We start from the raw sequence: 27,204 nt of genomic DNA, 5'->3' as shown, positions 1-27,204 counted from the left end.
GATGTAGACGATTCATAATCATTTCCATTATCTACATCACTACAGGATGAATCATTATCTGAAACTTCCGTGGTCGGATTTCCCTTGAAACCGACATCCTCCGATTTCTCTGAGTGATTTGAATCCTCTTCCTCTGCTTGTGCATGGGCAAGAGGAAGGTTTCTCAGCGCTGTAGCACCAGACGCTGGAACACGGCTCGCAGCCGGAACAGGGGTAGCATCCTGAGCGCTCGCAGCGCTAGAATCTGCCACATTTTTAGTATCAAAGTCTGTTGGTGACAACTCACCTAATAACTGAGATAAAGGACTGTCCATCCCTGGTGTAGCTGGTACAACAGTGGTGTTGTGATGGCTGCGCAAAGGGTAACGCGACATCCTAAGGAACTAAGAAGTAAAGAGAAAATTAGATATTGGTGTCGAAGTCGGAATGTCCTCGGGTGATCAAGCCGTAGGGGATCCAGATATCGACGAAGAGAGATATAGAGAGTTTAGAGAGAAAAGCGCAGATGAGAGAGAGAAAAAGATAAAAGCAAAGATTAAGCCAATGGAACTGTCAAAAATATGAGAGGGTGGCGAAAGTCACTTCTCTCACGAAAGGTTCGCACAGTCGCTGACAGGCTTATAGGCTTGGTCGATTGCGAAAACCCCTTCCTACAATACGTGTACTGGCATATATATATATATATGGTGGGAATAACAAATACGGGCTAAACCGGGGAGACGGGGGAAAGAGGGAAAACGTCAGGTAAAAGTATCGGGCCGTGGAACGACTCGTAACATTTGGTTGTCGCTTTCCACTTGAGACATTAGAGAACATACCATCCGCCATCAAGCGTGATGTATTCATACCCTGCACCGCGGAGGCCAAGGGAGACAAAAAGATCGGCAATGTCTTTGACGATGGATTCATTGAAATTTTAGCTACATGAAAACTGACTCGTAAATCCAACGAAGGCGTTATATCTGTAGTTCAGATGTTAATGGGATTGAAATGAATAAGGTGGGCCACGCACGTATTCCAGACGTAAATGGTACGTCCAAGACCCCAAAGATCCAAAGCAGCGACCAAAACAGTCTGGAGAGAATGCCGCACTCTTGAACTTCATGAAGACGCAAAGGATGGTGGCGGTCCGAGATTATGATGATGGTTCACCGTCGCTGTTCGTGGCAGCAAGGTCACGTCACGCACCGCCCCTTGCAGCGTCGGACTAGGTCGGACTAGAGCTTTCTAAACATTATTTTAGAGAATTCTTTCAAATTTCCGGCCAGGTGATTCATGCGAACTTCCTCTGCGGATCGAAATGAGCGGGATATTGATCGTACTTTGAAGCCAGCTATTGCACGTTTTTCTCCGTTGCTTATCTCTCTCAGGATTCTCCACAGCTTTGAATGTTATCGCAGGGTATTTTACATTCTTTGCGCTAAATAATGACGCGATTGAGTCTCAACGAATACTATCGCTGCCAGTTGGTTGCCCCGTACGTTTCTCTAGATTTTGAGTGTTATGCCATAGTGACCACGCATCATGCTAGGGCACGATACAGTAGGAAATTTATTGATGCATCATCATGTTCTCAACACCAAGGACAATCTCGTTCAATGTAGCTTGCGGCCGCTTTCAAGTTCAGACCACGTTGAAAACCTATACTCATCCAAGTCCCCCAATGCGAAGGTGCCATAAGAGTTGACTCAGGTATGCCTCCGTCGTTCGGTGTCATTAGAAGCGATGGCATCCCAAAGATAAGTATCGTAGATCGCGTACGGGAGTCAGAGGATGTCCGACCAGGCTCATCTCACAATCATTTATTCATGGGTCGTGCTCCAATCGTGCTTTACCTTATTGCCAAATAGTTACCGACGAAATCACGTTAACAATCTATGTATTTATGTGGCACTTGAAGAGGAAACCGGCACGACTCAGCTGAAGTGATCAGAAAGAATGAGTCATAACCCTAACCCTATGATGAGACTTTCTTGTTTCCTTCCACCATGACCGTTACATTCGAGTCCCTTCCCGTCGAGCTAATAGCAGAAATTCTCGGAGAGCTGGACTTGGAATCTTTGATAAAAACATCTTATCTATCCCGCAGAATGCTTGCCATCACGTCAGATTCGTCATTGAACCCATGGAGGCGGCCCATTCTGCGCAATCTTCGTTCCGCGACTTACGAAGACTGTCTTAGTCATCTTAGCGTTCGACAGACCGTCCCAAGGCAAAACTGGATTGAAATCCTCAGCTTGGCCCGTCCCTCATTCATTCTATACGACGCTACGCTACCCAATCTAAAGGCGGCTGATTGGGAGGAATGCTTTAATCGTCGGTTCCTCCCTGGCTGGAAAAAGTGGAAGAGGGACGATGCATCGTGGAGAGAAACTTTTATAAAGTTTGTTGCATAGCATCCTTCTGCCGATATCGAATAGGTTCCAATATTTGGACAAGGCTATTGCACAGAGTCTGGCATCGCAGTCAGACATCTTGCACCGCGGATGAATCTTGGACTAGGTTAGCTCTATTTGGGTGCGGTACCTCCTGCACGTCTAAATTAGCGTTTCAGGTATATTGTGCTCAATCGGAACGGATCTGCGAACGAATTAGAGGCTTCCTCGAGGGCATTCAACCCGGTAGCTATCTTCAATGATATGAAGTAAGTGCATAAGCTTGTTTCCGTAGTTGACTGTCTTATTCATTCTCACAGGCTACAAAGCAACCTTGCGCATCTAGAGACCCGGATCAGAGTACGCTCTTTTCCTTTTTCCCCGGCGTCTGTGATGACAATCTGAGTAGCTCGTGGTGACACTTGCGGACGTTCGTATACTGGCTTTCGGAACTTTGAATCGACCCCGGAGTACACTGATGGTCAATCCGAATGCCCACATATTTTTGCATCCTCCAGGGATTGAAGCGGATGAGACTGATATCAACCCAAGGATACATAGGACGAATCATCATGTCACGGACCATGGCGTCTATCCCATGGGCGATGAACTGTCAGATAATCGTGAGTGGTATCTTACCACTGTTAAAGCATTTCATTCTGTTCCCAGAACTTACATATCAGGTCGCATACGACAGCTACACTCGTTTGACCCATCCTCTTCCGGCAGTCTCCCATTTCGATTACCCGTGGTTTACACCCGGGGGCAGCGACAAGCGTTGGCTGGGCTCCGGTGAAGAAGAAGAGGAGGGTCTTTGTTGGGTAGGCGGCTTGATGTACGTATCAAATTACTTCTATGTGTCCATTAGCACGAGGCTTATTTTTCACAGGGTAGTCGCTCAAATCGTCGGACCTAAAACATACGAACGATCCGGCGACTGGTCGCCATTGCAAGACTTAGACCTTGTGCTGGGTCCAGGACGTCAGCAATACGTGTCATTTACATGGAATGACCTCAACGCAATAGCTCCTTGGATGGAGGAGCGTATTACCAAGAAGATCAACGGGCCTGGTCTGGGTATCTAGCGATCGATTTAATTGTGTTATTGTCATAGCCGGAGACTGTCCAGGAACGCCTTTCGCACCGCCGGTCGCTAACGCTGCGCTCGATATACACGTGTGCACAAAGTAGTATTAGGCTTCCTTTATGAGCCGAGGTGAGACATCGTATATTCAGACAAATGACAGAAAGGCGTTTTTGAAATTCGTCGTCCATTGTCTTCCTTTGTAGGAAGCGTCCTTTTATATCTTCTCCGCCCTTGCCGAGGTTCCTCTTCCACTTTTGAGCATGGAATACTTTGTTCGGCCCTTGAACAATAAGCGCGATCTGCCAAATGATCTTTCTCTTCCGGCTATGATATGAGGATTTGCAATGTTTTAAAGACGTCAGAAAAGTAAATCGCCTATTCCTTTCTTTCTTCCCTTATCCACATACCCTTACGTTCCCTAATACTTTCAGCGTTGCTGGTCAGCGGCAGATACCTCCAGATACCACACAGGACCTTATAATTATAAACCGTCTTTTTACCGTTATCATGCGCGGGGTGAGTCCCTTAAACGTATAGGTGTTCGTCTTACCCTCTTCGTGCAGGTTCGAATCTACAAATGCCATTATGAAGGCTGCAGTAAATCCTTCTCACGCAGAGGAGATCTTACTCGACATACTTTAATCCATACACAAGACAGGTCAGTCGTCGAGACTGGCTCTTGTTTTTCTGACTGAGGGATCTCTCTTTCAGGCCTCATGTTTGCTCTACCTGCGGTAGAGGATTTTCCCAGGCGTCTGGTCTCAAGACGCATCAAAATGTTCAGTAAGCATTTTTTCCGGGTCAAGAAAAAACTAGTATCTTATTATTGTACCATAGTACGGGAGACAAGCCGCACTCATGCACGTACGGTTGTGGGAAAGCCTTTGGAGATCCATCTTCTTGTTCCCGTCACATCAAAGAGATTCACGAGACCATGAATCCTTACCGTTGCCCAGGATCTAGATGTCGTACTAGGTAAGTTTTTTATGGGTATGACACTTACGGGTACTCACGCTTATATTTCTTCGATCTCTCCAGCATCAAGCGCCGCGGTATGTTCATCCAGCACTTGCGGAAGAAGCATCAGCTGTCACGAGAGGAGGCGGAGGCTCACGCCGATCTGTTAGAGGACAGCATCCACTTGGCCCATCGTGGACGGGGAAGGCGTGGTCTTCGTGCAAACTCAATCTCGCCTTCCTCGCCTTCTTCATCTGTGACGTCCGACGAAACCGCACCTCTTATACGTCTTCCCGAAGTGTCCTTGTCGGAATGTAAGATCTTTCGTCTTTCTCACGGTCTTACAGACGCTCACTGTCTGATTGTCAGACACGGCCCAGCCCATGATGCCTTCCTACAGTCCTCTGCAAACCTATTCGAACTATCTCACCGTTCCCACTTACGACATTTCAAGTCACCATTCTCTTTCCCTTAACCCCCAGATGGTATACGGCTTGACTCCTTCACGATCTTCGTCTCAGACGCCTTCCCTTTCATTTTCTCCGTGTCCCTCTCCCGGCCCGTCTATAGACGGGTATCGGACTCCTCCGATGCCTAGCGTAGGACTCGATCATCGTTGTAAAATGTCCTATCCCGCCGCTGTTCCTACTGGTGAGGCGGACTATGGCTTGTATCAAGTTTTCAATGCGCAGGACGCCCCTCTTATCTTCAACGTTGGCACCTGGGATGTGGCACCTAAGCCGCCTCCTCAGCCACAAGATTGGATGAACTTTTACTCATGAATTTTGAACGAGCTTTTTTGCAGGAACAGACCTTTCCTTCATGAACATTATATTTTGTAGCTATAATCTAGTTCATAACGCCATTTTCTCATTTCTGGTATACTACCATGATGCTTATGGTTTTCAACGTTGTTAACGAATATTTTCACGTTTTCGTCACATTAATTCGTACCTTGTTCTCCTGTCAATAATGGATACCCTTCGTCGGACCATTTTATATTCTTAATTATGCAATATTTGCCTGCTCATGTGATGAGGTAGGGTATTGCTTGATTTTGCTTACCGTCAGTACGAGGAGAGCTGTCTCCTTCTAAGCACGAGCAAAGCGCTAAAGGTAGAATAGACCATCTAAGGTGAAAAGGGGAGTGTAAAGTAGCAGTAATAGCATGATATATCAGTATATCATTTCATGAAACTTGGACCGCTATTATATGAAAACCCGAGTCATTTAACGTTCCATCCCACGCTGGTATGAGATGTATTAGATAAGTCTGCGGTACTTCCTACACCCAACATTGACCATCTCACTTTCCACGTTGCGTGGTCAAATTCCATGATTAGTTGGCTTGACCGTCTTGGAGCGTCTTCATCGCTTCCTGGAGCATGTTCCTCAGAACAAGGATCTGAGCGCCTTATAATCCAGGCAAGAGTAAGAATGAGGCGATTTTACACATCATTGGTTCGCCGTTTTCAAACTCTAAACCAGCTTTCCCTTCACGAATCAGGAATGAGAGGTGGAAGATATTTTCGACAGACAGAGCAAAATCTTCGGGATTTATGACAAGGTGGAATAGATTTATCCGGCCAATTCTCTCTAATAATGCTGATAGGCAACATCATCGGCTAGGGGAAATGTTAAGGCCCAAGAAGCGGGATATTGCTCACCAGAATCACGTCCTTGGCAGTTTCATTGTCAGAGCCTATAATGTCTTCTTGTGGCCGACGCAGGTCCTTATTCTTCTCCAACCTTGCTCGTCTGACTAAACGCTTTTTCACCTCTATAGAGAGCGGCCTGAGCCTTTGAAACATTCGGATAGTCATTCAGCAACTTGAGAGTTCATAGGCACAAAGTCGAACTTACATGAAACCTTGGAGCAGGTACTCTGCGGCTCTTCGCCAGACTCGGCGCCCAATCCTCTGCCAGTCCAAGGCTCTTGTGACGTCAGAGTCCTCCTTTTCCGAACCAGAATCACAGACAAACCTGCGACCACCCATAAACGTGATAAGTTTGGTACCTAGTTCATCAGTGTCGAAGGATCTGCCTCCACATTTTATTGCGCGGGATTTTTGTGTCTTAGATTAGATGCCAAGAGCGAACCTGGGGACCATGTATTGCAACAGACGTGATCTTGAGGTTAAATAAGGCAGGCACTAAACAGACCTTTCTGGAAGAATCTGTCTGCTTTCCCGACATCCTGTTCGGTCTGTTGTATACTCAATCCTGCAATATTAGATCGATACTTTGGAACGTGCATGACGTGGTAATATTAGAGGAGAAGCTTATGTTACAGAGTATGGTATTTGCTTGCCTTCCATTTTTTTGGACCGATAGTCCTTTCTCGGGTGCACTGCTCCTCGATATCCAGATCAGAGTCGTACACCAGGGATCCTCGAATTGTTAATCTATCTTGCGATGAGTCTGTCATATTTCTAATTATTCTTTCACGGTAACAATCTTTACTAAATTAATAAGCCGTAAATGAGATTCTACTTGTCAAAGCCGGAGCCGACGATCAACTCCCAAATTCGGATGTGAAGCGGTTTTTGAGCGCATTACGCTGGGTGGTAAAAAAAAAATAAAGGAACACCTAGTTATGGCCAGAAGGCATCGACGTTGATCTTAGATGTCCTGTAGCAGAGGCAGATCGCATTGTGCAACCTGATATGTTAAAATAATGTTATTAAACAAAACTACGGTCCGTCATAATGGTCGAGGTTTTCCTTTATTCTTCTTCCCCGACAAAAATCTGTTGTACGGGTTAAAAGCGTACTGCTTGGACTGCTGCCAACGGTCCCTCGAGTTCGCCGAATTTGAACCATGCCTTTTGTGTTTGTTATTTGAAGTGCTGTAAAATCGGTTGGGAGGTATGGGTGATGAAAATGTTGTTCGAGACTGGGCTGACGGAGTCATTGGTAGAGGAGATGCTTCGGGTGGAGGAGCAGACCCTGAGGTTTCTTGAGATCCAGGTTTATCTTTCTCTTTGCCATCTCTCTTCTCCTTCTCCTTCTCCTTCTCCTTCTCCTTCTGCTTCTGCTCTTCCTCGCTATCGTCGCTAGACGAGTACTGCGCCAAACTCGACAACGTTTTCTGCGCCGACTCAATCTTCTTCTTCATAGCATCCGCTTGTGGATCGTTGGTAGGGCTCAACTTCTGGCGTTTGGCATCCGAAGGACCGTTAGCTGCGTCGGATTCTATCGGTAAGAGCGGCCCGATAAATGGTTTAGACATCTTGACGCCCGTATCCTCGTCATCGTCCTCTTTAACCCGTCGCCTCTTCATACCCATAGTGATTCCCTTTAAAGGATGTACGCCATTGGCCATCGGCTGTGCTTTATCATTATGACTAAGAGCCGCCTGCAGCCTGTCACCTTTGGTCCGTATATAGAAAAGAATGTACGCATTCTTCCGCACAGGTGTCTGATGAACACGGGTCACTGACTCATCGTTCATCTCGTACCAGTCGCCCGACCTGCTTTTCACGAAGGCATAGTAGTGTCCGGAGTTTGGCCCACCACCAGCATGACAAATGACACCATATAGGCTGTAGAGAGGTCCGAATTCCCCTTCGCTCATATAAGGGGCAAGCGAGAGGCGCTCGTCGTAATTTACCTGGTGACCGATTTTGTTCCCCAAGGGTGAAAAGCGCTTGAGGTGGATAGTGCAAACGAGAGGCGCTTTGTGTATTGAAAAGCGTTTTTCTGCGTTCACATATCTCTTGCACCTGTCAATTGGTTTAATGATTGGAGCACAGGAAGAGAAATTTTGACGCACCTTTCGCACTTGTACTTGTCACCGCCCTTGAGATAGTCCGGGGCAACGAATTCATGTAGAGCGTCTTTGACCGAGCTCATTCTGTGTATATCGAGGCTTACATCGAGATTGCTGTCGTACGTGTCGCTATTGTGACCGCATGACTGGCACGTCACTCGGGATCGCAGTTTACCGCCGAATATTTTATGCACCCAACTCGTCTCTGCAACCTTGGGATCGAGTTTTCTGTAAAGATCCAAACATGGCAAAATTGTTGTGGCGTAGCCTAAAAGTGCACTTACGGTGAATAGCCGAATAGACATGACTTTTGCAAGGCATCTATGGCATATCGAAGAAATTCATGGGAATCTTCTTGTCGACCTCGCTTCAAGTGCTTGGCGATAACTGACATTCATTAGATGGCGAAGAGCGGGAGAAGACAGGACCTACAATGTAGCTTGGTGCTTATTAGCCCTGGCGAAAAGGCAGACTTGTTGGAATACGCCTGAAAACAAACCGACCGCAGGTTGCAAGCCATGCAAAAGACATTCTTGACACGACCTTTACGAGATATTAATCACTGCTCCGCTGATCTTCTGCGGCGAAAACCAGATACGCGCGCTACTGATGGACCAAAGACAGTAGCGCATCAAGATATACTCAAGATGGACACGTCATTGGACTCCTCACTGGGCGCAGCACGGATATCTACCTTTCGTCACTGTAAAAGAATGGTTGGTACTCACAGACTTCATTGTGACCGTAAAGAACACCAAGGAGTGGCGGGGTGTGGATAAGACATTGCAGAACGCTGTTCAGAAAGCATGTATTGCCGCTGTTGAATAAGCCAGACCCGATATTGAATTTGGAGGGCCAAGTTGTGTCGACTTCGCCCCTGTACAGGGACTGTGCGTCGGCGTCAATTTTACTGACTGATCGTTTAGTGACTTTCGGGGAGAGGACAGGAGATGGTTGAGAAAGCAAGGTTTGCTGGACTTGGTATCAAATGATAGTGACAGAAAACAGGCAATCCACGCACCTCTTTCATTGGGGATGCCTTTCGAGTAGGCGTGGCATTTATAGGGTCATATTTGCCCTCCACTACAGCCAGGGTCCCCGAAGAAGATCCTTCGATAAATTCTACTGGTGGGGGAAGAAGACTATTGAAAGCCTCTAAGTCCCTTGAAGGTCTACATGAGAGCTGGTCGTCTGCATTCGAATGGGAAGGAGAAAAAGTAGGGGAAGGTGCCGGATACAAAGGAGATGCCAGCATGGTAGTCGTTGTGAATCTAGAAAGATAGTGTCTAGGCAGAGTAAAGCGAAAGAAGCATGCAGGGGAAAAAAACGAAGGCAGCGTGATTTGGGGGGATCAGGGGAAGATTAGTTGAAAACGCACCAGCAAGCGCAAATAATTCCACGTGGTCTGTAAGTGCGTTGATGCCCTCCGGACACAGCCACGCACCTCCGTTCTGGCCGCCCGTAGCCACCGTATATACTGGTATAGAACATTTAGCTCCTGCCGTCCACAATTCTCGTATGCTCTCCCGTCGTTACGATGTCAAATTTAGAGTGCCATTTAAAGGGATCTATTTCCCTGCGGTTCCTCGATCTTGGGTCGTCAATAAGCCCTCCCTTGGGGGAACTCAGCCTTATTAATATTGCACATACAAAATCTATAACTTGGCTTTTGTAGGTGTTGTGACTTGTGCATCCTCTTCACGTCCTTCTTCCCACCACACAACCGTGACCGTAATGTCGTCTCGATGCCTCCGAGAATATGGCGCCGGAATGCTCACCAGTTGTCGCAGTGACTCCTCATCACCGCCCCCAAGTGCATTTCGAATAAGATGTGTACCAACATTGTCATCACAAAATGCCCATGAACCTCTGTTTCGCTTGCGACGATGATCCTTACCCTCTACACTACCGGTTTTGACGAACGTTGGCACAAGAGATGGTAGTTCGGCTTTAGGAATGACACCTCTAACACCTGCCAAGTGGCCGCCAACAAGGCTCACGACTTCTTCAGAACTGCTCAATGAATGCGAATTAGTTCAGCATACAGCGAAATAGAATAGAGACTGACGTTATTTCGTCCCACAAGCCGTCAGTAGCCAGGACTAGAAACCGAATGGCTCCTGGCGACGACTTGTCGAAAGACAACTTGCGGTGGGTGACTTCCGGTCGCGCGGTAACATAAGGTGGCGTTTTCAAAGTCTGAGGCTGAGTCCGTAGAGTCATGTCGTTGCCGACCATGAATGAACGGTTGAGACTAGATGGGAGTGAGAGCGAGACCAAAGACAATGATGGCATGCCTTACGCATCGTGCACTTCGCGTGTCCATTTATAGCGCGCGTCACCAAAAGCTCGCGTAGGCTCTAGGCCTCCGAGTACCCGTCCGTTTCGTATCACCGTGTCTGCTTCATCTTTAGGATGTTCTGCCTGCATTCTACGATGAAGATCAACTTGCTATTATGCCCAAGCATGGAAAAAAAAAAAAAGAAGCTCACCTCTTCAACTCATTGGGGTTTCTGCCTGTCTGATCCTCGCTAAGAACATCGACACGCCAATGACCTTTTCCGTCAGGTGTTGGTTCCCAAACACCGGCAACGGCACGACTATCTCCCGTACAAGCGACATATAGGTCCTTGTGAGCTGTATCGAATATGGCCATCAGAGCGCAGCTGCCTAGATAACGAATGAGAACTCTGCTCATGTCCAACAGAACGGACACCCATACCTGAGATGGCCGGAAGCATGGTCTTCAATGCAAGAGGGTGTTTACTGAGGTCTGGTATAACCTTCGACCCATCTATATTGCCAGCAAGAACACGGAGGGGAGCGGTGATGAGTTCACGATCTAGGTCAGTGAATGCATCTTGTATAGCGACCGAAACACGATGAGGATCAGCGTCTGGAGCTGACCAGAACCCAACCATTGACTTGACACGGCCGACAGTGGATTCAGTGAGGAACGTTGAAGGGGAATTAGAGATGAGTTTGGAGAGGGCAAGAGAAACCGCTTTGATGAGAACCAGGGAGAGTAGATGGGAGGTGTCTCCTGCACGGTGTCCATCCATAACCGTAAAAAACAGGTAGTCGCCAGAAGCATCGTCTCTCTGGATGATCTGTTTTGAATGTGCGTCTTCAATAGGATCATTCGAAGGCAATGCTGCATTTGCGTAGTTCCACACGATACCGTCATGCCGTATTATCGTTTCAGCATTCGCACGGGCGTTTAAACGTTTGTTGACTTCTTCCATAGAGAGAAGAGGTAGGACTTTGGTCGACATGGTCGGCTTTCCGTCTACGTCCTTGACCCGTATAGGAATGGAAAAAGTTGGCGTCGATCTGTAGTAATACAAGCACGCCGGAGTCCCAATTGCAATTGTAGCTGCAGCTGGCTTCCACGCACGTCGCCACATTCCGATATACGGCCTAAGAGGAGCTAGAACGCATACTAGGTAAGAGTGTGAAAGAAATGCAATAGGCGACATACCAGTTCCTGCAATGATCAGGGCTGAATTTGCCAACTTGCCCAATATTTCATGCAATTTTATGTTCCTTTGAGTCTGATCCAACGATGAATGAAAGCGCGACTCGGAAGGTCACGACAAGTGTCTTGCTCCAAATTTAGCAAAGTGCAGGTTATATAATCATACGATCACGTGATAAGGCCATTTACGTGTCGCTGAGCTTGAAAAGCGTTTCAAACTTTTACCACCACCTTGTTTGTCGTGGCAGACAACGTCAGAGAGCTCTCTTTTGGCTCTACGTCGGGCGCAATACAGCTCCTCTACCCATTCAAGGCGGTCCCAGTTGAAGGGCCCATAGCTTCCTTGTGAATGTATTGCATGGCCCAAGCAATCGAGTCATCTCAGCAGCCGAAGCGGTTCCTGACCTCTCCAAGCGCGCGCATCTTTCAAGAGACAGAGAATCTTACAAGACATGATGCAGTACAGTCCATTGTGAGTGACCGAGCCATGGTCGACGGATTGCATCCTCAAGATAACGTTGCAAAGACCGCAAGCTCGCAGCAACCAGGCCCTTCATCTCCGAAGAGAGCACGCCTTGCGCAACCAACACCGCAGCCACAGCCTGAAGATCTCGCCAAGCTTGGCATCAAAGTACGAGACTTTGCCTATGAAAGCAAGCTGCCCCCAATCCCCCCCTTCCGCCGCAAGCCACTGCAGCAGGGCCTGCTGAAATCTCCCAAGCGTTTGCGTCGATTTGGTCAAGAGGATGTTGATGATGAGGATGTTTTCTCGGTTGACAAGAGGCCAAGATTGCAGAGGGTGGACACGGAGCCGGTCATTGAAGAGCCAGTCAGCCAACGAATAGCTGCTTACTCGGACATTACGAGGCTGCCACCGTTACTCTTGCCACCTTCACGGGCCTCCGTTAACGACTCACAGGAATCGGAGCCGTACATCGACACCCCTCTAGTCACGCCCAACGGGTCATTAAATTGGAGAGTCAAGGATACCAGCTCAATCCCCGCTTCTCAGCTGGACACAGTATCACAGGCAACTGTCCCTGATCTTATTTCTATGACGCAACTGGGACTTGCGCATCTTACTGACTCACAGCCAGATGACATGGAGATTGAACCTGTCGCTGTCACTGTACCTGACTCGCCAACACCAACATTTGCCACCGCCCCTCGCCTCGTGTCACCCTTCCCGAGTAAAGCATCTTCGCCGCCGATTCCTTCTTCCCCACCAGCGACACCTCCTGTTAATGTTCCCAGTTCTTCTACCCAGGCCTCCCCGCGGTACAGTTTGCGTAAACGCCCTTCTTCTCATTCGGAGCCATCTCGAACCCGACCTCGTCTGTCTTCTCGATCAACAACCCACAGTCGCACTTCTGATCATAAATCGGGCAGTCCAACTACGCCACGACCAACGCGGAAGAGCGGACGATCTGCATCTCGTTCAAAGCGGGACACGCATTCATGACACACAGAATTGTTAGCACTCTGCATGGGCTATCGGATCATCGTCTGGGATGTGGAGATGTTTAATGTATCATGTATGGATACCCTATTCCCGCCTCTTCTATACCTCCGGTTTACATGAGATTCTTTCTTGTCACTCATTGCTCAGTTACGACTTATCGTGTTATTTTCTTTCAAGTTCGCTTGTCCATCACTTCCTTCATCGATCATTATTGTCCTTCAATCTCACAAGGACCCCTTCTATTTCTCCCAAGCACGTACGTAATTGCATTTATCGTTTGTACCCTCATGTCATCGTTGCACTACGGAAAGTTGAATCAACCAGCTCACGGATCAAACTAGCTTCGCAGCTGTCGAAGAGTGATTCAACGGCCCTCCTCAGACGTTGCATATGTATATTTTACAGCAAAAACCACTGTTGACACTTATAGTGGTAACCGAGCGGGAGGAAAGTCTGTGACATATACTTTGTCTCACAATGAATACTCCCAAATGTTTACGCCTGCGTAAATTACTCTCAATTTTCTTCTTGAGCTGCACGGACATTCTTGGTGGTTACTTGCTGAAGTCTCTTCCCAGGCGCGATCTCTCCACATGTCATGCTGTCTCTCTGTTGAGGCATTTTTCTGAAGGAAAAAGATGTATCAGAACATCATTTGGACGTCAGGTTCCTTGAGGGTAAAGTTTGGATGTCGATGTGATTATGCCTCGAAAATGCTCAATAATGTTCAATACAGCCTATTCGAACAATGGGATAGCATCAGATGTGCGTCTTTCTTACTTGACTTTATGCTGCTGTGAAACTGTGAACAATCCTTTCCCCAGTGACTCTTGCCGATTTCAAGAATAACTCTGGCCGCCATCCTGGGAAACCTTGGGCTTGGAATTCTGATCGACAGTTGTCGTGGAGAGCCCATCGGTCCTCCGAATGAACAAATAATAAACTGATACGAGTTTAAATTTGCGAAACTTCAACTCTTCTAGACCTAACAAGCACTTCAATAGGGTGGAATCTGCCCATCACAGGTGAGAGGACGCGTAGCAGAATCCTTCAGTAGGTGACGTACGTACGAATGTACTTTGTGCTGAGTCTTTGCGATAACAGCTAGAATACAGTGGATGTTTGACAGGGGATTCGCAACCATGTGTGGGTCTGAACCAATGCCTTCGAAAATAATCGAGTCTCGGCTCCTTAGGACGATGCCCCCTTAACTTCACTGTGTCTTTTTTTTTTTTTTTTCCTGGCCCTTTCCTGGCAAATGGGCTGATCGCTTTTAGGAGGCAGTCAACTCACTAAAGTCGATCATCTATGAAAGACGAATCGATTGCAGTACCTACATCACTATGTAACTCTACGCGGCAAAAGTTGGCGGCTGGAAGACGTCGAGCACTCCCCTTAAAGTCCGGTCTATCTCTTCCTCACTTGCCCCTCGGTGACTTGGAACCACCGCCACCACTATTGTTCTTCTCTGCACCGCCCCCGGCAACGCCTTTATTGGCGTTGGTCTGACCAGCACTTTGCGCGCGCGAGGCGAAGGTGTTCTTGCCAGCATTGCCAGCCTTTGCCTATAGCGACGCCCGTCAGGCTTCCAGGTGTGGGCGCGAGAAGCGGGTATAAATACCTGGGTGGACTGGATACGCGAAGCGCTAGAAGGCGTCATGGGAGTCTTGCTAGGTGGCATGATGATATCTGCCGACCATCATCAGTGTCAGTGAGGACTAGGCGTGGTTGGCTCGCCTCGGTTGACTGTTAGTTCTGCGTCTGAGGTCTCGTCCTGATTGTCGACATTGGATGCATCCTGGTATTTATGGTCTTCTGTTGCAAGGCGTTGTCCCTTAACATGTGCATAGGAGCTGCAATTCCCGCGCAGCGCGAGTTTTGCTATACGAGCCAGCTATGCAAGTCTGGCGGAAGACCGTTGAAGGGTCGAAATATCCACCAATCATTTTATTAGCGCATCTGTTGTTAGGGTTGGAATGAATTCATGTCATACATCGTTAAGATTTCTCCGCCTTCTTCAAGGACACGCCTTGCTCCGCGTGGTCGCATGCTTAAGGTCTAGAATTCGCTGTCAGAGTGGACCTCACGGTATGAGCTCTCCATACCGATCCGAGAGGCTGAAATGCGAATGCGGTTGATTCAGTGGATCGATCTTTGCGATAGAGGTGATCAGTCCTTGATTCGAAGATAAGTAGATTAGCTGGCAGAACCTGTAAATGAAATTTTCATGAGTAGGCCATGATTGGAGAACCTAAAATCTCCGTTTAGGATTCTCGCCTCTCCGAGGCAACTCTGCACGTTCAGGCGTTCAATAGTGTATAAATTCCTTTAAGAGATCTTGTACACTTGACGGCATTATACAAGTAGACATACATATGATTACAGTTATTTATCTTTAATCGCTTGATTCAATAGTGTTCTACTTGCTCAATTGTGAGGTTCATTAGGATGGGTCGGATGGGTGACCTTGTGCAACAGGCCGGAAATACCGTGCCTGTCTTTAGAGGAGCCGGGATGCTCCGGATCGCGAGAAGCAGAGCGGTTCCTAGAGCCAAAAGGTTCATGGCCCCCAGGCTGATTAGCAGGATGTTCAGCGGAGTGTCTGCGGGGTAAAAAAAAAAAAAAAAATGAAACGAGATACGCAAAAGAGACGATTGATGAGAACTTACCGTGGGGGGCCGAGAGGTGGCTGTTCTTTCTCTTCGTAAATGGGGCCGGCGCCTTCCATGCTGCCTCGACCAGGAGAATGCGTGTTCGGTGGGGCCACAGGAGCTGGGCCACGAGAACGCGAGCGAGAAATGTTTCCTAAGCCTCCCCGACCGAAGGATTGCTGGAAGATAAGATATCAGGGCCTGTGTCAGCTGTGCTGAGGCGTGACGTACCGGTGCGTCTCTTTCAGCCCTGGCATGGTCTCTGACAATCTCTTTCTCGTGAGAGTTAGGTCCTACATGCTCCCTGTGGTCGCGAGACGGGGAGCGAATGTTACCAGCACCTCCACGTCCAGTTGAATAGATCTATCGACGACATCAGTGGTACGATAAGATTTGTCAGTCAAAATCAAGTACCCTGGTGGGTTCAATGGTAGGCTCTCTGCCTCTCGTCGAGGAAAAATCATCGGGGCCGCCAATAGGCCTGTCCCTCGACGTGGATGAGGGGCGAATATTTCCGAGCCCCCCTCTGCCTGATGAATGCTGCAACAAGGGGGTCAGTATATACGACTCGAAATGACGGAGATTCACTTACGAATTCACGTCCTCGAGATTGCGAGCGATCTGCCATGGTGGTAAAATGAAGAAATGAGATGACAGCCAAGGCGCGTATTTAAACAAATCCAAGGATGACTCCAAAACGGAGCGCCAACATTACTCCTGATGAAAAAAAAGGAACATCGACAAGGTCCGGTGACGTTGCTCTAGACCTTTCTGGGGTATTCCGCTCGTTTTCCATAAGGCCAAGCGACGCTGGAGACGGCAGTACCCAGCATGTATCGGATCATATTATCTATCACGATGAGGTACACTGCGGTGCACAGCTCATGATAGGCCAACGGAACTTGGCAATACACTAAGAACGAAGCCGGAACAAACGAGGGGGGGGGGGAAAGTGACAATGGTGCAGAGAAAACAATAACGCACATAATCTCGCCCGGGTATTTGGCCCTCCTCTCCTCGTCGTCACCCACCAGCATCATTCTCGCTGGAAAGATGGAAAACTTCCCTGATCCTACCCAAACTTGGCAACACAGACATCCTAGGCTGCAACAAGCGCAGCAAAGTGCCAGCCAACACCGTGACCCTTTTTCCATGTTTCTCCCATAAAGATGCCTCATCTTCAGCATCTAGTCAACGTCGCCGTCTCCGTATTTCCTCTTTCGCTCGTCGTCTTCATCTATGAGCGTGCCTTGGTGCCCATCTACGGCTCCGTGCCAACAAACCATTTACTGGACAAGATACTAGTACCAGCGCTTGTCATCTCAGCCGTCCAACCTTTCGCCTTTTCTCTCAGTCAAAGGGCTTTCATCTCTGCGTTGTTGTTCGCAGCGGCACCAAATGCCACGTACTGGGTAGCCATTTGGTCGGCAAGGAATCGAGATCCACTGTGGGGTCCGGCAGCTACTCATGTTGTGGTTTTGGTTCCAATGGTCGTTTCCCTTTCGAGTTTCATGGTTGGGAGCCGCAGGAAGGTGAGCGCAGCGTTGGGTCTAGCGAAATCAATTTGACCAAATTGGCAGGCGTCGCGCATATTGAGGATGCTCTCCCACTCAGTGCAAACAGTGGTTATACCTTTGATTGCCCTCAGAATCACGAAGAAATTTTGGTCACAGTGTACGGCTTTGAACGCACTCTCCGAAAGTTTTATTGTGCGTTGATTCCCTCGTCAATCATGGGTCTGCTCACGTCCATTCCAGTTTCTGGTGCTCTCCGTCGTATTCTTATGCCTCTCAATCACTCAGATGGATATCTCACCTGCTCCTACTCCCAAATCATCGTCCAAAATCCAGCAACGGAAGTCTGCAACCTCATTCACTCCTTTACAGACCAAGTTTATCATTCTCTCACTGGCTGCCGCTCTTTCTTACACAATTTATCCAAAACTATATTCTCCGGTGCTTCCTCATCCTCTACCACAACCATATACACATCCTAGTTATCCCCTACAGATTCATTCTTCTGTCCAATCAACGACAGGATTGATCGTGGTCGGACAAGCACTCACTCTATCTAGTGACCCAGATCATCCTGACAACCAGATGTCTCATGTTCGCTATCTTCGCGCCGCTCACTCATTTCTTGGAGGTGTGTGGATGGGGCCCAAGGTGATGACTATGGAGGGTGTCGCACCACTACATGATTCTCACAACCATCGTTTGGGTGACTCTATCTATGGTGTTTTCACCCTCCAAGAAGCTGCTCGATTGGTAAATAGCACGGCCAAAAATGAATGGGAGAATGCATTGGTAATGTATGTTTAACCGTGTGGATATCGTTACTAGTGCTAATATGTTTCTAGTGGTCTTGGAGCTGGTATCTCTGCGACATCCTTTCACAGACACAACATGTCTTTGACCATTGTCGAGATTGATCCAGCTGTGTATGATGCTGCCAGGCAATGGTTTGGTCTGCCCGATCCAGGACCCAAGAACGTGTACTTGGAAGATGCGAGAAGCTGGGCCGCTCACAAGCGTGCCAGTGCTGACGCCGGCGTCCAAGGAACTCTATATGACATCGTGGTCCATGACTGCTTCTCCGGAGGTGCCGTGCCTGAACATATCTACACAATGGAGTTCTGGAGCGACCTCAAAAGCACTATCCATCCTGAAGGCGTTTTAGTGGTTGTGAGTGTCATTCCATCAAGTTCGAATGTCTACTTTGTTGAAGCCCTCTGTTAGAACTTCGTTGGACACGTCAAATCTGAAGCTATGCGGATGATTTTGTATACTTTGTCCAAGGCTTTTGGCCAGTGTCGGGCATTCCACGACGTCGGTATAGCCGATCTTTCTGAAGATCAATATGAGACAGAATATATTAACATTGTAACTATACTGTCAAAATAGGTAGCCTTCGCTGCTGATCTTTTTCATAGGTATTCTTCTGTACTATGTCCAGAAGTCCTCTGACCTTTAGAAATCCTACGAGTGAAGATTTCCTAGGCTCTCCTCTCCGCCGCTACATCCTTTCTACTCTTAACGCGCGCGAGATAAATTTAAATGCCGTCAAAGAAGGGATTACTGCAGAGGAAGAAGAAAAGTATATTTTAACCGACGAAAACAATCCACTAGGACGCCTTCAAGATGCACAAGGGCATTATCACTGGACCTGTGGGTACATTACTTTCTAAACCTCCAGCGGTCGCTGATGTTACGCCCGACAGTGATGAGAGACGTGTTGCCTGACATATTCTGGGAGACATATTAGTGGAATTTGGATGTATACCCTATTACAACGTAGAATGCATCATACAATTTGCATAGATTGAAGACGTCTATAAATATTGCCTTTGACGCAAAGAACGGTGTCGTTTCTTGAAATTGAACCACGATGGCGGCGTCTGACAGATCTGAATACCAACGTATATCATCTCCTTCGTCCTCATCGCCTGGGCGCCTCTCTTCTTTATCTCGTCCAGATTGGCCTTGGTCGTCTGCCGCACATCTCAGATACCCACGAACGTCGTCTTTGACGTCTCTTTCTTCAAGCTCATCTCCTCAGACATCGTGGGATCCCAAGACCGTGGTCACGCCCACAGGAAGTAGCTCATCGACGTGGAACCCTGCTGCTAGACACAACACCGGATCAACGATGGGCTATGTACCAGCTGCTCCAGAGGAGAGCACGCGCCAATGGACCTTTATGGTATGCCAGAGTTTGCTGCTGCTTTCGTGAACTGCTCGAATTTGGTCTTGTATAGGGACTCGAATGGATTATTAGAGATATTCGGAAGCTGCGAGATTACATCGAAGGTCCAGAGAACACAGAATCATCTGAGAACCTCAATGCTGAGGATCACGCCGTCGCGGAACACGGCGATTTCGAGGTTTTGAAAGAGTCGCCTGTAATGGGCGACAACAAGGTACTCTTTGTTCAATTTCATTGCATTGAGTGCTGTCCTAGTCTGATTATGGATTCCTAGTTCAAATTAGAGATAGCGCGTTCTCATGCTCCTTCTGATGTGGACAGCAAGACTTTGTCGCTCTATATCACTTCTCTTGCACTAGACTTTGCTCATCCAGACTATGAGCTGCCCACTTCGATGATGACTGCGATCAAGTGCCAGGACGACCGAGTGGGCGAGCGTGGCGCACGCCCGGAGTGGGTATGGGAGTTTTGGCAGAATGACTGGGTGTTCCGGCAAGAAAGCGAGGTTTGGGGTAAGCTAGCCGTTTTATTTTACATTATTTGAAGCTGAGCGGCGTGTTTTCAGCCTGCAGCTTGCCTTCACTCTCTTTTTTGTTGGAAAATTCACGAATTCGAGAGACGGATTCGTTCGTGATCTGTGTGCAGATTCATTGTCCAATAGGACCCTTATTTCCGTCGCATCCATCCGCGTATTATGTGCCGCGAGACCTACTTGATGGCTTGGAAGCCTCATTAGATAATCCCAGTGAGTGTTCTCTACGCATTGGCAATTCCTGAGTAACAGTCTCTGCAGACACTGGAGACGTTCGTTTCGTGTGTCTTGAGAAACTATGCAATGACATCAACACATCCCCAACCTTGAATACGCCAGAAGTGACTTCACCTGTAACCCACCGATCACCCTCCTCAACATCCTCTCATTCCCTGTTTTCGGCCCAAACGACAGCGCGTAAACGCATCATCTACGCCCATTCAGACATCCTAACGCGCCGCTCCGACTATTTCGCCACCATGCTGGCTTCTTCATTCGCAGAGAATCAAGGAGTAATATCAGGTGGACGAAAACTTCTTACTATCGTGGTCGAGGAGGCTGATTTTGAAACTGTTTATTGGCTACTTAAGTTCTGCTAGTGAGAATTTACTTAGTTCCTGACCTCCTCCCTTCTAATTTGAAATTCTTCACATGGCTTATAGTGCAAACTGGCTTCTTTTCAAAGAGCGCGACGATCCACGGGCAGCTGTAGAAGGCATAGGGGCGGGATTGAGTGCGAAATGGCTGCATGCACATGGCGGAGAATGGGACTGGAAGACTTTCCCCAAGTCTGGTCATGGAGATGATGTTTCCGTTGATGCTAGGAGTGCCACCAGTGGTGACAGCGCCACCGAGCAAAGCCGATCTCCCACTAGCGGACCAACGGGCCTTCAGCCTGGACAAATGAGAACAACGCCAAGTCCGCGTTCAGCTCCCTCAGCGTCAACATCAAAAACTTCAACAAGCGCCACTTCACGCATGTCATCCACGGCGGCAAACATGACTACCACGACCGCACCACGACGGGCCTCAGCCATTCCGGTAAATATGTCAGGGACTTCATCTAGTCGGTCTAAACAGACACCGGTTCCTCTCACTGTTCCCCCTAACTACTCTTCGAGTGGTCATTATCCAATTTCTCCACAGTCACAAAGGCCGCGACAGACGAGTACGACGCCAGATCCTCATGTGCATCCGACTCCTCCACCTCCGCCAGCGTCGGCTTTGTCCATGTATCAGGTGGCCCATCGGTATAGTATGCCGACGTTGGCGAATCTTGCTTTGGAGCATATGATGGCTACTCTGACGCCGCAGTCGAGTTTTGCTTTGCTATTAGCGACCTCATCTTGGGATGAATTACGGTCCCTAGTTGAGGTAAGAAGATTTTTCCGACGCATTTCCTTACTAATAACAGATGCTTGTTGCAGGATTACGTTGTTGACAAATGGGACGAAGTTTCCGTTTCCGAAGAGTTTGAGCAATGCTGTCAGGAGGTTGCAGCTGGAGAGTAAGTCCCATAGTTCGCTCACTGGCGTAACTTTTTGATTGTTGCTTAGATGGGGATCGGAAGGAGGCAAGACCATGACAGCTTTATTCCGACGTCTTCGATCCCCCAGCGTGATAGGATATGTACGCGCCTGAGAGGATAGTCATGGTGCACATGGGCCGCATCTTTCATGACCGACGGCGGCTAAGATCTTAATAACGATTGTTAGATGTCATCTCTTTATGCAAGCAATAGTAGTGGACGGATTCTTTGACTGTTGACAATGTTGAAGGCACTTGCAAGGGTGAGAAACGGGTTCTCAGATGTGTAGTTCCAATAAATCATTGCGCCGCGGCGAATGGATGTGATGGATGTTTATCGTGGCCACTGTCAGGGGCTTTTACTGATCGAGGTTGGATCATTCCGCGGATAGAACCGTAACTGATAATTTTGAATGTGTCGCTGAAGGTCGCTGACCCTTGGAATTTTCTTATTGAAAAGGAGGGAATTTCTTAGAGAACAAGCAAGTCTGTGAACGAATAGCAGACATGCTATTACTGGCATTCATCTTCTGAAATTGATGGCTGTGCTCCAGATTTGGTATTCGTTACGATCGAGATAAGAATGGCAGAAGCAATGTCTATTGCAGTCTGTCACCTTCTTCCCGTCTGCCCACCATGCACTCGATTCGCCTCTCTGCTTTCTTTCGCAATTACGTTACTCAACAGCGCGGTTATGCTACCGTAGCGAAGGAATTCCGTATCCCGGTCATTGATTTCTCAAAGTACCGGACTGCGAGGACGACGGCCGAGAGGAAAGCGACGGCGGACGAGGTTGTGGCGGGTTTCAAGGAAAGTGGGTTCATCTACATCGACAAGCATGGGATACCCCCTGGTGCGTACCGCCATTTTATCTGTTGCTCCAGTTGGTGATTGTAGCTTCTCAGCCATCGTAAGGAATGTTTTCCAGAAGGTATCCTTACGCCGTCTGCAAGGTGCACGTATTAACAACGACTCCGATAGAGCGCTGAATTCTTCGCTTTACCTTCGGATGTCAAGGTCAGCAGGATCCGTCCACCAGTATATCCCGTAGTTGACGTATATTAGGACAAGCTCAGATGGGAAGACCCACGATCCAATCGTGGTTATGTTACGATAGGACGCGAACGTGTTACCCAGTCTGCGGATGCCGATGAAATTGCCGCTCTTCGGGAAAAGGCGCCAGACTTCAAGGAAACGATGGAAATTGGACGCGATTGGGATGCAGCGTGGAAGAACCAGTGGCCGGAGGAGACCGATGCCCCTGGTTTCAAGAAGACCATGCTGGATTTCTTCCAGGTATCGTATTTGAAGCTCTCTTGCCTCAAGCGTAAAGCTAATGTCTGTCAGACTTGCCATTATCTTCACATTGACATTATGCGCACCATAGCTCTCGGTCTTAATTTGGATGAACGGTTCTTTGACAATAAAGTTAATGACCAAAACCATAACCTTCGTCTCCTGTCATATCCGCCTGTCCAGCGGAAATTATTGGGAGGCGAGGGTCAAGCGCGCGCTGGTGCCCACAGCGGTAGGAAGATGCTATCGTTTTCACGAACTCGAGTCTCTGACGAGCGCTGTGTAAAGATTATGGAACACTTACTTTACTTTTCCAAGACCAAGTTGGTGGACTTGAAGTTCAAGATCCTCACACCGGTATCTACTACCCTGCTACTGTAGGTCCATTTCATACCCGCTACTTCTAACAGCCCTGACTCAATGAATACCCTTACAGCCTATCGTACGTCTGATACTGACATTTCAGCTTTGCATCTCTTCAAAGTATTGATCGTTCCTTCTAGCCAGGAACAATAGTCATCAACGTGGGCGATCTGCTTTCTCGATGGAGCAACGACACCCTTCGATCGACTCTCCACCGCGTCGTTGCACCGCCTGCAAAGCAGATCAACGAGACGGAAGTTATTACTCCCGCTCGCCAGTCTATCGCGTACTTCTCCAACCCCAACTTTACCACTGAGATTTCTTGTCTCCCTAACTGCGGTGAGGAGGCCAAGTACCCACCCGTGAACACGGAGAAGTACATCGTCGGACGATTGACTGCAACCTATATGTAAAATCCACGACTCACGTCTTTTGGATTATGCTGGATGCATTATCAAGGATTCTAACTGTACGTTAATGCTGGCACATCTGTACATATGTATGCTCAAATCAAGGACTGTGTACAATCTTCATTCTGAGGAGTAAGAAATAACAAGGGTGTCATACAATACCATTGAATGTAACCAATGTACCAAATATCAAGCAAGCATTCTAAAGCACAAGACGGAATTATCAGAAGAGAATAATCACCAATGTACTAAATATCCATTTCGCTGAACAAGAGCGGCTTTTTCTCCTCGTAGATCCACCGGCTGGTGTCCCACTCATCCACACGCGCCTTTTCTAACGCTACTTGCTTCTCCGGTTTGCTCTTGAACAGCCGATAGCCGATAGCCTTGCAGATGCCGCTGTATCCAGCATCCCTCGGCATCGACTCGCCCCAGCCCGCAGCGCATTTCAGAAGGGTTTTGAGGCTGGCGTAGTTGGTCGTGTCGAGGCGGCCGGCTCGTGTCACCGCGCGCAGGACTACGATGAGCAGCGAGCCGTATGCACTGTCGGCGATCGTAATGAGGTTGCCATCGTCACACACCTAAAGGAAGTCAGGTCAGACGCGTCACTACGAGCTAGAAGTGCGGACTTGGCCAAAAGGACTCTATGTCGAAAAAGAGAGTAAGCACCTCAAGAAGGTCCATCGCGTCATTCCAGTCCTTCTTCTTGACTTTGTTGTTCAGAGTGTCGTCGATAGTGTTGTCGATGAGGTCCAGGACAGCGTATGAGTAGCAATCTGATGCACAAAGGTCGTTAGAAGATGGTGCAAAGGGAAGACGAGTTTTACCATTGTAGATGTACATGTCATTGGCGTAGGTTCTCTCTTTTCGGCCTAGCCGAGAAGGTCAGACAGGATCGCCTTGCTCTTTTCAGAGACAAAGGTATTCCTGTTAAGAAAGGTGTAGCCTTTAGGAATTGCAGTCAAGTCATCTCGCACTAAAAAGTAAAAGCTGATAGAGTAAAATACTTGACCTTTGCAGCGCCATCGTAGAAGGAAGCAGAAATGGAATAGCGAGAAAAACTCGGTACACCTTATATATACCCTGTGACGAGATCAGCACGACGCGTCTGTGGCGCGAGAAAAAGTTCCTAACCCACTTCAACGTTAATGTCCGAGTTTGATTTTAGATTCGGGAACCTAGTGATGATAATAGAAAAATAAATACAATGTGTACGTCTAGGAGTAACAACAGTGTACTGGATGTAGATAGGAAGAATTAATAGAGCGCAGATGGAGCTGTTTATTTTTTTCTGAACAAACCAAGTGTATGCTGTCCTCCACAAGCAACCTTCACAGCTGCCCATGAACCACCTTCCCGTCGAACAATCATATGTGGTCTTCGAATTTCGACATCTGCAACACCCAGCTCGCCCTGCGTACCTTGTCCCCAGCAATATAGCGCACCATCCTTCGTAACAGCCATGTTATTGTGCACTCCGGCCGAGATGTAGACAACTGGGTCATCGTCATCAGGGAAGGGCACCTGAACGGGTTCGGGTACAAAGTCTTTGTGCTCGGCATCTTTGAGCATTTCCTCTGGTAACCCAAGCTGTCCGGCATTGCATCGACCGCAAGCGTACACCTTTCCAGCAGACGTCAAGAACAACGTGTGATGTTCACCTCCAACGATCTGGACGATGGTTTCGCCGCCCAGATCGGCGGGACTCAAATTGTGGACCTTCTTGGGGAGCTGAACTTGCGAATCAGCCTCACTGTCGTAACCTGTACCTAATTGGCCCATCGTGTTCAAACCCCAGCCCCAGACGTCACCGCTGTCATCCACAGCAAAGGAATGGTAGACGCCAGCACCGATAACTTTGCCTTTACGTCCCCGAGTAGCCAGGGTGACTTTCTCTGGAACGGTGCCATGGATTTTGCGGCGTTCAAGCACTTTTCTTCCAAGCTGAGCTTGCTCGCCAGCACCCCATGTGTAAATGTTACCATGTGTGGTCAACACCACTAGATGATTGCCACCTGCTGCGATTGACGAAACTTTTTCGGTGTCGCCCGGTTTGTGGATGAGATTCATTGATATTGGTACTGGTAAGAACTGATGTCTCAGCCCGTTGGAGAATCCCAGAGAGCCCTCATTGACCTGGAGGATAACATGTGTTAGTTGGATGACGGTTCACGTTCCGTGATGCACATACTCGGAACGAACCCCAAACTCGCAAATCGCCCTCTGCGCTGACAGCGGCACATATACTGTCACCAGTAGCAATCTGCACCGCCCGGAATTTCTCTTCTACAAGGGATTGTAAAGGATGTGGAATACTTGTCAACGTATCGATATCGATAAATGACCCAGGATTCTCTGGGTCAGGCACGTCCTGCGTAACTCGTCCCAGAGCAGCATCATCGTTAAGACCGCAAGACCATATCTAGGGATCAAAAACTTGAGGAAGAGGTCAAGAGTGGGCACAGACCAACGGACCTTGCCACTTTCATCGACGAAGAGACTGTGCATGCCACCTGCCGCCACGGCTTCAAGGCCTGCGGCATCAAGCCCAAATACACCCTCTTGTATCTGTTTCTCAGCCCACAGGTGTTTACGTGGCTTGTCCAGTTCTCCGAGGACGTCAGGGCCCATGCCGAACTGCCCAAAGTTGCCAGCGCCCCATGCAAAGAGCTGTAGACTGGGTCGCTTAGTTTCCGATGGCGTAGGAAGAGGGTTGAGGTAAGGCTTCAACTGGACTCCTTCAGCAGAAACATCCGCCTTGATTCTAGGTTTTTTGGTAGTGCGGGGTTTCGTGGCTTTGCTCTCAGCAGCAGGATCTACGTTCTGCTCTTCACTTTTGTTCCGCTTAGCAGGAGGAGGTAAGGCTTCGTGGTCGGGAGAGGCAGGCCGTTTTTTGGAGCGAGACCGTGGTGCAGGCTTCTTGGCCACTGGGGCCGGTTTCGACGCTGGTTTGGTTGACGCAGCCCGAGCAGAACGTCGAGGAGGCATCGTGGTATAAGAAGGAAGAGGAAGAACGGTGAGGGAGGGTAACAGAAGGTAGAAGGTGATGGTTCGGAACCAAGAGGTGATATCAGCAAACAATACCTAGACCCAAGTCTGTTGGTGAGCGAAACAAAAATGCAAACTATGACGTTTTCTCACGTGATTGACGCGTCGGCACAGCCACACGGACCGGTTCCGAGTCCTTCCTTGCACAGAACACGTCTCGACTCTGAGCAGGGACTGCATATATTTACAAGTTTTACATCCATTCATTAACCTCTGCTTGGGCAATGAGCAAGCTTCTTCACTACCCTGTTCTATATCGTGCCAACAAGTTACCAGAATGATCATTTCGATTCTAGTCAGCGTGTGCCGTTGTCAGGGTCACGGGTTTTGCAGTCTGTGATCGTTCTCACTTCGTCTGGTCTGCATATCACCCCTCACCACGGTTTCATCAGTCTTGCCGCCATGTATATGGATCTCATTCGCTATATTCCCGGTTTCACATCCATAAGGAACTTCGGACTCCCGCTCGACCTCATTTCGGACTTGTTCTTGACTCCTTCGAGAGCTTGCGAACGACGTTGAATTTTGGTTGAATTTAGCTT

The 27,204-nt window shown here is 48.3% G+C and overlaps 13 protein-coding genes across 13 annotated transcripts; 6 read left to right on the top strand and 7 right to left on the bottom strand.

Annotated features, from left to right (window-relative positions):
* Positions 1 to 60: 60 nt before the first annotated feature.
* BT62DRAFT_1073954 (uncharacterized protein) lies at positions 61 to 1,732 on the bottom strand (the record flags this gene model as incomplete). Its single annotated transcript, XM_043178981.1, has 9 exons — positions 61 to 549; positions 605 to 650; positions 704 to 796; positions 819 to 891; positions 937 to 962; positions 1,013 to 1,074; positions 1,153 to 1,227; positions 1,284 to 1,333; positions 1,588 to 1,732. The coding sequence occupies 9 exons, from the start codon at positions 1,730 to 1,732 to the stop codon at positions 403 to 405; spliced, it is 717 nt and encodes a 238-aa protein (XP_043042986.1). The 3' UTR covers positions 61 to 402.
* Positions 1,733 to 1,988: 256 nt separating this feature from the next.
* On the top strand, positions 1,989 to 3,627 carry BT62DRAFT_1054621 (uncharacterized protein; the record flags this gene model as incomplete). The annotated part of the gene is made up of 7 exons (XM_043178553.1): positions 1,989 to 2,383; positions 2,440 to 2,502; positions 2,555 to 2,644; positions 2,696 to 2,735; positions 2,785 to 2,998; positions 3,045 to 3,210; positions 3,265 to 3,627. 7 exons carry the CDS (start codon positions 1,989 to 1,991, stop codon positions 3,458 to 3,460), a joined length of 1,164 nt encoding a protein of 387 aa, XP_043042985.1. The 3' UTR covers positions 3,461 to 3,627.
* BT62DRAFT_686607 (uncharacterized protein) lies at positions 3,601 to 5,282 on the top strand. Its single transcript, XM_043181869.1, has 7 exons — positions 3,601 to 3,978; positions 4,026 to 4,120; positions 4,174 to 4,245; positions 4,300 to 4,437; positions 4,501 to 4,514; positions 4,590 to 4,733; positions 4,789 to 5,282. The coding sequence occupies exons 1-7, from the start codon at positions 3,970 to 3,972 to the stop codon at positions 5,199 to 5,201; spliced, it is 885 nt and encodes a 294-aa protein (XP_043042984.1). The 5' UTR covers positions 3,601 to 3,969; the 3' UTR covers positions 5,202 to 5,282.
* Positions 5,283 to 5,645: 363 nt separating this feature from the next.
* BT62DRAFT_887077 (uncharacterized protein) lies at positions 5,646 to 6,491 on the bottom strand (the record flags this gene model as incomplete). The annotated part of the gene is made up of 4 exons (XM_043182900.1): positions 5,646 to 5,824; positions 5,872 to 6,013; positions 6,087 to 6,219; positions 6,283 to 6,491. Coding segments are annotated over 4 exons (663 nt in total), but the record flags the coding sequence as incomplete, so codon positions are not given.
* Positions 6,492 to 7,021: 530 nt separating this feature from the next.
* On the bottom strand, positions 7,022 to 9,567 carry BT62DRAFT_929440 (cysteine proteinase). Its single transcript, XM_043185725.1, has 6 exons — positions 9,212 to 9,567; positions 8,919 to 9,162; positions 8,623 to 8,733; positions 8,475 to 8,577; positions 8,194 to 8,418; positions 7,022 to 8,143 (listed from the first exon to the last, which is right to left on the bottom strand). Exons 1-6 carry the CDS (start codon positions 9,443 to 9,445, stop codon positions 7,123 to 7,125), a joined length of 1,938 nt encoding a protein of 645 aa, XP_043042982.1. The 5' UTR covers positions 9,446 to 9,567; the 3' UTR covers positions 7,022 to 7,122.
* Positions 9,568 to 9,786: 219 nt separating this feature from the next.
* Positions 9,787 to 11,785, bottom strand: BT62DRAFT_964726 (protein serine/threonine phosphatase 2C). Its single transcript, XM_043188747.1, has 6 exons — positions 11,672 to 11,785; positions 10,913 to 11,620; positions 10,683 to 10,860; positions 10,493 to 10,621; positions 10,259 to 10,444; positions 9,787 to 10,203 (listed from the first exon to the last, which is right to left on the bottom strand). The coding sequence occupies exons 2-6, from the start codon at positions 11,595 to 11,597 to the stop codon at positions 9,846 to 9,848; spliced, it is 1,536 nt and encodes a 511-aa protein (XP_043042981.1). The 5' UTR covers positions 11,598 to 11,620; positions 11,672 to 11,785; the 3' UTR covers positions 9,787 to 9,845.
* A 106-nt stretch (positions 11,786 to 11,891) lies between these two features.
* Positions 11,892 to 13,449, top strand: BT62DRAFT_686448 (uncharacterized protein). The gene is made up of 2 exons (XM_043181868.1): positions 11,892 to 12,140; positions 12,195 to 13,449. The coding sequence occupies exons 1-2, from the start codon at positions 12,018 to 12,020 to the stop codon at positions 13,128 to 13,130; spliced, it is 1,059 nt and encodes a 352-aa protein (XP_043042980.1). The 5' UTR covers positions 11,892 to 12,017; the 3' UTR covers positions 13,131 to 13,449.
* Positions 13,450 to 15,429: 1,980 nt separating this feature from the next.
* On the bottom strand, positions 15,430 to 16,512 carry BT62DRAFT_929439 (uncharacterized protein). Its single transcript, XM_043185724.1, has 5 exons — positions 16,374 to 16,512; positions 16,196 to 16,321; positions 16,013 to 16,144; positions 15,800 to 15,960; positions 15,430 to 15,732 (listed from the first exon to the last, which is right to left on the bottom strand). Exons 1-5 carry the CDS (start codon positions 16,407 to 16,409, stop codon positions 15,558 to 15,560), a joined length of 630 nt encoding a protein of 209 aa, XP_043042979.1. The 5' UTR covers positions 16,410 to 16,512; the 3' UTR covers positions 15,430 to 15,557.
* Positions 16,513 to 16,824: 312 nt separating this feature from the next.
* Positions 16,825 to 19,147, top strand: BT62DRAFT_686153 (spermidine synthase). Its single transcript, XM_043181867.1, has 7 exons — positions 16,825 to 17,313; positions 17,362 to 17,490; positions 17,539 to 18,092; positions 18,141 to 18,465; positions 18,520 to 18,663; positions 18,714 to 18,948; positions 19,002 to 19,147. The coding sequence occupies exons 1-7, from the start codon at positions 16,951 to 16,953 to the stop codon at positions 19,043 to 19,045; spliced, it is 1,794 nt and encodes a 597-aa protein (XP_043042978.1). The 5' UTR covers positions 16,825 to 16,950; the 3' UTR covers positions 19,046 to 19,147.
* Positions 19,148 to 19,429: 282 nt separating this feature from the next.
* On the top strand, positions 19,430 to 21,659 carry BT62DRAFT_888421 (uncharacterized protein; the record flags this gene model as incomplete). The annotated part of the gene is made up of 8 exons (XM_043182960.1): positions 19,430 to 19,483; positions 19,539 to 19,700; positions 19,761 to 19,998; positions 20,052 to 20,231; positions 20,280 to 20,616; positions 20,681 to 21,392; positions 21,446 to 21,525; positions 21,575 to 21,659. The coding sequence occupies 8 exons, from the start codon at positions 19,430 to 19,432 to the stop codon at positions 21,657 to 21,659; spliced, it is 1,848 nt and encodes a 615-aa protein (XP_043042977.1).
* A 499-nt stretch (positions 21,660 to 22,158) lies between these two features.
* Positions 22,159 to 23,813, top strand: BT62DRAFT_945792 (Clavaminate synthase-like protein). The gene is made up of 8 exons (XM_043187961.1): positions 22,159 to 22,398; positions 22,451 to 22,476; positions 22,527 to 22,562; positions 22,611 to 22,841; positions 22,893 to 23,073; positions 23,130 to 23,218; positions 23,278 to 23,283; positions 23,345 to 23,813. Exons 1-8 carry the CDS (start codon positions 22,182 to 22,184, stop codon positions 23,615 to 23,617), a joined length of 1,059 nt encoding a protein of 352 aa, XP_043042976.1. The 5' UTR covers positions 22,159 to 22,181; the 3' UTR covers positions 23,618 to 23,813.
* BT62DRAFT_929437 (uncharacterized protein) lies at positions 23,744 to 24,667 on the bottom strand. Its single transcript, XM_043185723.1, has 3 exons — positions 24,442 to 24,667; positions 24,284 to 24,390; positions 23,744 to 24,195 (listed from the first exon to the last, which is right to left on the bottom strand). The coding sequence occupies exons 1-3, from the start codon at positions 24,455 to 24,457 to the stop codon at positions 23,863 to 23,865; spliced, it is 456 nt and encodes a 151-aa protein (XP_043042975.1). The 5' UTR covers positions 24,458 to 24,667; the 3' UTR covers positions 23,744 to 23,862.
* Positions 24,668 to 24,766: 99 nt separating this feature from the next.
* On the bottom strand, positions 24,767 to 26,698 carry BT62DRAFT_985745 (RCC1/BLIP-II). The gene is made up of 3 exons (XM_043189962.1): positions 26,090 to 26,698; positions 25,806 to 26,036; positions 24,767 to 25,750 (listed from the first exon to the last, which is right to left on the bottom strand). Exons 1-3 carry the CDS (start codon positions 26,600 to 26,602, stop codon positions 24,896 to 24,898), a joined length of 1,599 nt encoding a protein of 532 aa, XP_043042974.1. The 5' UTR covers positions 26,603 to 26,698; the 3' UTR covers positions 24,767 to 24,895.
* Between the last annotated feature and the right edge of the window lie 506 nt (positions 26,699 to 27,204).

This window comes from Guyanagaster necrorhizus (genome assembly GCF_019112545.1).
Source record: "Guyanagaster necrorhizus MCA 3950 unplaced genomic scaffold BT62scaffold_6, whole genome shotgun sequence".
NCBI lineage: Eukaryota > Fungi > Basidiomycota > Agaricomycetes > Agaricales > Physalacriaceae > Guyanagaster > Guyanagaster necrorhizus.
This window is presented reverse-complemented; position numbering and strand designations above follow the sequence as displayed.